General features: G+C 40.3%; 1 protein-coding gene across 2 annotated transcripts in view; it reads left to right on the forward strand.

The window, feature by feature from the left end:
• Nucleotides 1–5,126, forward strand: part of hs6st1b (heparan sulfate 6-O-sulfotransferase 1b) — a 67,572-nt gene extending 62,446 nt beyond the window's left edge. Inside the window, exons 2-3 of one of the 2 annotated variants that reach the window (XM_027173580.2) lie at nucleotides 1,941–2,486; nucleotides 3,468–5,126. In XM_027173580.2, the coding sequence (XP_027029381.1) occupies nucleotides 1,941–2,486; nucleotides 3,468–3,528 (607 nt within the window). In that variant the 3' untranslated portion in view covers nucleotides 3,529–5,126. Of the gene's footprint in view, nucleotides 1–1,940 lie in introns of both variants that reach the window. The other variant, XM_027173570.2, reaches the window with a different exon arrangement.
• The last annotated feature ends 733 nt before the right edge of the window (nucleotides 5,127–5,859 follow it).

Genomic DNA, 5,859 nt, shown 5'->3' on the forward strand with positions numbered 1-5,859 from the left:
AAGCGCCTCAGCGGCATCATAAAGATGGTGAAATAACGGTCATCTCATCCAGCCATCATCCTGGAAAATGGCTACAATGCACATTTCACTGGTTTCTGTGCTTTAAAACTCATCATCCATCTAAGCAGCTAACTGTCAGCGTCTTCCAAAGTCATCAAGTGTATTAAAACAAGGAAAGTACTGTTCTATATAAGAGCTGAAGCTAGGTTTATGATTGGCTTTTCATTTGGTATGCACCAGTGGGCATGTCGGTTTGTTTTTGGAACAAATGAACTGTTTGTTTATTCCGTACCTTGGGAGTAGTCACGTCCCCCTGGCAAGTGTGTTTTATGCACCTATGTTTAGTATGTTTGATTGTGTCAGCAAGGTCAAAGTCAGCCTTCTAGCTTCACTGCACTACAGGTAACTCTGATTACACTTAGTCTCAGGAATGTTCCAGCAATTCTCTCTCTCTCTCTCTCTCTCTCTCTCTCTCTCTCTCTCTCTCTCTCTCTCTCTCTCTCTCTCTCTCTCTCTCTGTCTCTCCTTCTCCTGTGATGATGTTTCAAGATGTGGATTTCTGTGAGTACAGACAGGACAGACAGGAAAGGAAGTGATGGACAATATGAAGCTGCCAGGTCTCTGGGGCACATGTAGAGGCCATGATTGCACATTTATGGCTTCGATTTATGGGTGATTCCATGATCGCGATGCCATTTAGCCCTTGTAACTATAACACAGTAACCTTTTTTCCAAACATTTTTAACAGTGGATATAAGACATCTGACATTTAAACATTTTTTTTTTAAACCATTGACGTTTTAAATAGTTTATCATGTATGCAAATGGCCTGAGGACGTTCTCATGATTTATTTTAAAACGAATCGGTTATTTTCAGTTAATAATTTGGGTATAATTTGAGTTCTTCTTGTAATTTCTCTAAATGCTCACGCTACATAAATCGTATTAATGAAGGGATCGATATGACCAGTAATGATCTCCAGATTCTTCAGTAAGTTATCAAGGTTCCACACTATGTCACCACCTCTAGCCTGAACGATTCACACTAAATAAGATAGCTCTTGTTTCTTGCATCACTTTGGGTTCCTTGAGTTTGCATGATGCAATAAGAACCTGGCTTTACTTAACCAGGCATATTTCCTGTCTTCCTGAACCTCCTGTGCTCAATCAAGATATGTTTTTCTTGTATAACACTTGAACCCCGTTTGTAGGCATGGCCCAATCGGTGGTGTTCTCTGAGAAGCCATTTTGTGCTTAATGCCAAATTTGCCAAAACCTTTTCTTTGTGTTTGCACCATTCTTGTGTTAAGCATTTGAAATGACCATGATAAATAAAATGGAACGTCAACAAATAATGTCAAGACACTAAGGACCTATTTTTTTCTGATTACAGTTTCATGTTAATTGCTGATGCTTGGCTGGTCTTGTTGTAGTGGATTTTATTGACCTTTGAACCTTTTTATAGCTGGTTTACAAGCTAGTAATGACAATGTGTGTTAGTGTGGATTTATACGAGAGATAACCAGAGAAAAACGGCTAAGCTCTCAAATGATTGCTTAAGGCATCCTAAGATCCCCGCTTGCCATATTCGACCAAAGAGCACTAGTAACTAGGGATTACAGTGTGATAGATGAAGTGCAGCCATAGCCTGGAGCACTAAGCTTCCGGAACACGGTGTTGCTTCACTTTTTTCATCTGTCTCCCTTACTTCCTTTTTTTTTATAGCTTTGTTCTCTGTCACATGTTAGCATGTGATAATGCAGACACTGATAATGATATGAAAAACTATTTATAGTCTTTTATTTTTTCCTGTCTAGACAATATGGGATGTGTTATCACTGCATCATTTTTTTAAAAAATCCCAGATGACGCTTTTGGATTTTTTTTGTAAAATAATAAATGTTTTTGTCACTGACAATTTTCTTCATTGCTTTTTCTAGGAAGTTCTATTACATCACACTTCTTCGGGACCCAGTGTCAAGATACCTAAGTGAGTGGCGGCACGTGCAACGAGGCGCCACATGGAAGACGTCATTGCACATGTGTGACGGCCGCACACCGACACCCGAGGAGCTTCCCACCTGTTACGATGGTGTGGATTGGTCGGGCTGCACCCTTCAGCAGTTCATGGAGTGCCCATACAACCTGGCCAACAACCGGCAGGTGCGCATGTTAGCTGATTTAAGTCTGGTTGGTTGCTACAATGCATCCACTCTGCCAGATAAGCAGCGTGCTCGTCTCCTACTCGAGTCAGCTAAGAAGAACCTGCGTGACATGGCTTTCTATGGGCTCACGGAGTTTCAGCGCAAAACACAGTACCTGTTCGAGCGCACCTTCCGTCTCCGCTTTATCCGGCCATTCGTGCAGTACAACAGTACGCGTGCTGCCGGCGTCGACCTGGACGAGAACACCGTGCAACGCATTGAGGAGCTAAATGACCTTGACATGCAACTCTATGACTACGCAAAGGACCTGTTCCTACAGAGGTACCAGTACACACACATGCTGGAGAGGCGTGAGCAAAGAATGATGCTCCGAAATAGAGGCTCTTACCACAGCCTGGCACGGGAGGAGGGCGCAGGGGGAGAGGGAACGGCTCGACTGCCAACTGAGGACTACATGAACCAGATTGTTAGTGGATGGTAGCCCAGGCGATCTCTCTTTATAAAGAAAGAGAGACACAAAGACAAATAATGGGTGGAGAATCCATTTTTTCCTCCAGCCTATGGAGAGATAAAGTGGTTATCAAGGACTTTGTTCCCCAGGGATCTTTAAAGAATAAGATGCAAAGGAAAACAGGCAATGGTGGTGATTGGTAGAAGTGCCCTTTTCCAAGAGAAGGGATCATTATGGGTATTCTCTCTCTCTCTTTTCCCCAGGAATCTTTAAAGAGAGAGGTGCATAATGAAAGAAATGAGAAATAGTGAGTGAAGGAGCCATTTCTATTTCAGCTCATATAGAAAGATTGGGATCATTATATAGACCCTTTCTTTCATTTCTCCCACAAATCTTTGAAAAGACAGAAACATGCGGAGGCAGAGAAATGGTAAAGATCATGGGTAGAGGGTTATTTCTTCCTCAGCTCAGAGACAGAGAGGAATCATGGCAAGCTCTCCGTCTGTCCCCAGCTAATAAGGTGTAATTCGGGCCAGACCTACAAGAGATGGTAGTTATCGAGAGTGCACCTTTCTGGGTGGGTGAACAAATATCCCACCCTCAGACCTAAGTGACAACATTGTAAATGCTTAAAACAACTCCCCCAGTAAGGTGTTGTTTCACTGAGCTGCAACAGCAGTCTACAAAGCTTAGTTTTGTATAAGAATGAAAAAAAAATGTGATTAAAATCACTGGTCTTAGGAAAGTCATGCAAAATTCTGGGGATATTCAGAATGTTTTATATTCTGTGTGTGAATCTTAAGTTTCTCTTCTCTTTTTTTTTTTTCTTCTTTCGGTAAACTGATGTGAAGAGCAGAGACTGGAACTTTCCAACATGAGATTATTACTAACAGACGCAGCGACGGAGTTTGATTTAAGAGAGATATATGTAATATATATGACAGACATGGCCTTGGATTTCCAGCATATGTTTCTATCATTGTATGTGCTAACTGTGTGAGTGCTCAGCCTCTCTGGGTACGACATTTTACTCATCGGTTAAATGGAGATGTTTTTGCCCAGACATGTTGACAGCATAAAGAAATAAGGTTTCATCTACAGTCTCAACTGCTTGTAAGAATAATACCAGAAATTAGGACACAAGATAACAAACACTATCCTTTTTTTAATGGGAAAAGCATGAAGTTCTACTTTAATAAACCTGCACATTTGTGTGTTTGTGTGTGCGTGTGTGTGCGTGCGTGTGTGTGTGTGTGCGTGTGACTGACATATAATTGTGTGCGTGTGAGCTTTGTTTCTTTCTGTTCTAAACGGAAGTGCATTCAACACGAACGAGCCAGTCTCTCAGTCGCTGCACTTTAGCTTTATCATAGAGACACCACACTAAAGTCCCTCTCACATTCCACGCATTCAAACTGTATAACACTGACGCAATTACCGAGGTGGTTCGATTCCTGTGCAGAAATGTGACAAAGCCAGAGACGCCACTTCATAATCGACTCTGTCAATCCTTCATGAAAGCATACTTACCCTAATAAGAGAGTGTGGAAATATGTAGCGTGTGTATGAGTGTACAGTTCTTTATTTGTGTGAGAGAACCTTTTAATATGAGACATTTTAAATACGTCTCCCCTTTGTTTTCCATTCATCTTCTATATTGCTGTACTGTATTAGTACTTCTGTTATGCTAAATTGACCCTAAAGTTACCAATAAAAAAAGAATCTTTTTTTTTTCCTTTTTTAATAAAAAAAAAGCCTCCATTATTTTTGATTTGATCTTTGTATGTAATGATTTACTTGTCAGTGAAATACATGATATCATTTTTGTATTTTATGTTGTCTTCTTACAGAAAATATTGTTCGTGGCTGACCTGTTGTAAGGGAATTTTAAAATCATTGAACATAAATGCATCATTTTTTTTAATTGACTTGCATTATATTAAACTAAACAACAAATCTAAGAACACGAATGACATCCTCGGAGTGAACGGGATCTATCCAGGACAGGAAAAACAACAGAATTATTATTGATGTTATTCAATATTCTAATTGTAATCATTATTTATTTTTCAATTATCCTTCCATCTGACGCCTTTAGACGGTTTAATTGCCGCTCGTTTTGTACTCTTCGTGCTGGATCGGAGCGATTGTGGAAACTCCTCCAAAGCTCTCACTGTTCATTAAGCCGCAGATGTGTTTACTTTCTAACTAAAGACTTGGGAGCACTGGGAGCTATCTAAGTCTTCCTGTGTTGGAAAAAGAAGAAGGGAAAAAAAAAGCCATGGAAGATGAAAGTGAGAGGGTAGATGATGGTAGAGTTGTCAGGATGATGAGAGGAAAACGACACAGGCACGCAGATGGCAATGACTGCAGTGAAGCCTCGGGTGAGCACTCCAACAGCCTGGAGTCTCATTATACACACACACACACACACACACACACACACACACACACACACAAACAAACAATGGTACAGAGATATCGTGGCAAATAAAGAAAAGGTTGTAGAACTGGTTCCTTTTTATTTTGTCTCTCCCTAGGTGTGCTCTTTGTGTGGCGTCCTGAGAACAGATCCTAAACCTCACTTACACACAAACACTTCAGTTGATGTTTGAGTAGCACATTTCAATATATCCATAGTAAATGAAATAAAATAAAATATTAGTTCACCACCTTTCCCGTCTGCAGTTGTAGTTACACTAACTACAGTATATAGAGTCTAAGTGCAATGATAACAATCACTGTTAATATGTAATTAACCACAATTATAGTTACACTCTTTATTTATTCATTTGCCAGAAGTCCAGATTGTCATGCAACAGTATGAGCTAATGCAGTGCCAAAAACACAGAAGAAGGCAGATAGACTCGAGAACACACCCTTGAATAAACAGGGTGTCTTGACAACAGGATTATTTTCACGCAAACATTTCTCATTAAACTACAGACTTCTGCTCTGTACAAAATCACTGTAAAATATGATATATAGATAGATTATATTTCGAAATGTTGTGTGTAGGGATTTGCTCTCGTTTATCCGCCAGAGTGTTAGTGAGGTCAGGTATTTTTTATTTATATTTTTTTTTTTTTGGATGAGGAGATGTTGCATGCGGCCAGCGTTGCGATTCATCCCAAAGGCGTTGAATGGGGTTGAGGTCATGGCTCTGTGCAGACAAACCTATGCTATGTGCAATGGCTACAGACTACAACTCATTGTGAGACCTAAAACAGAAGTGCAGTCTAC

This window comes from Tachysurus fulvidraco, chromosome 25 (assembly GCF_022655615.1).
Source record: "Tachysurus fulvidraco isolate hzauxx_2018 chromosome 25, HZAU_PFXX_2.0, whole genome shotgun sequence".
Taxonomy (NCBI): Eukaryota; Metazoa; Chordata; class Actinopteri; order Siluriformes; family Bagridae; genus Tachysurus; species Tachysurus fulvidraco.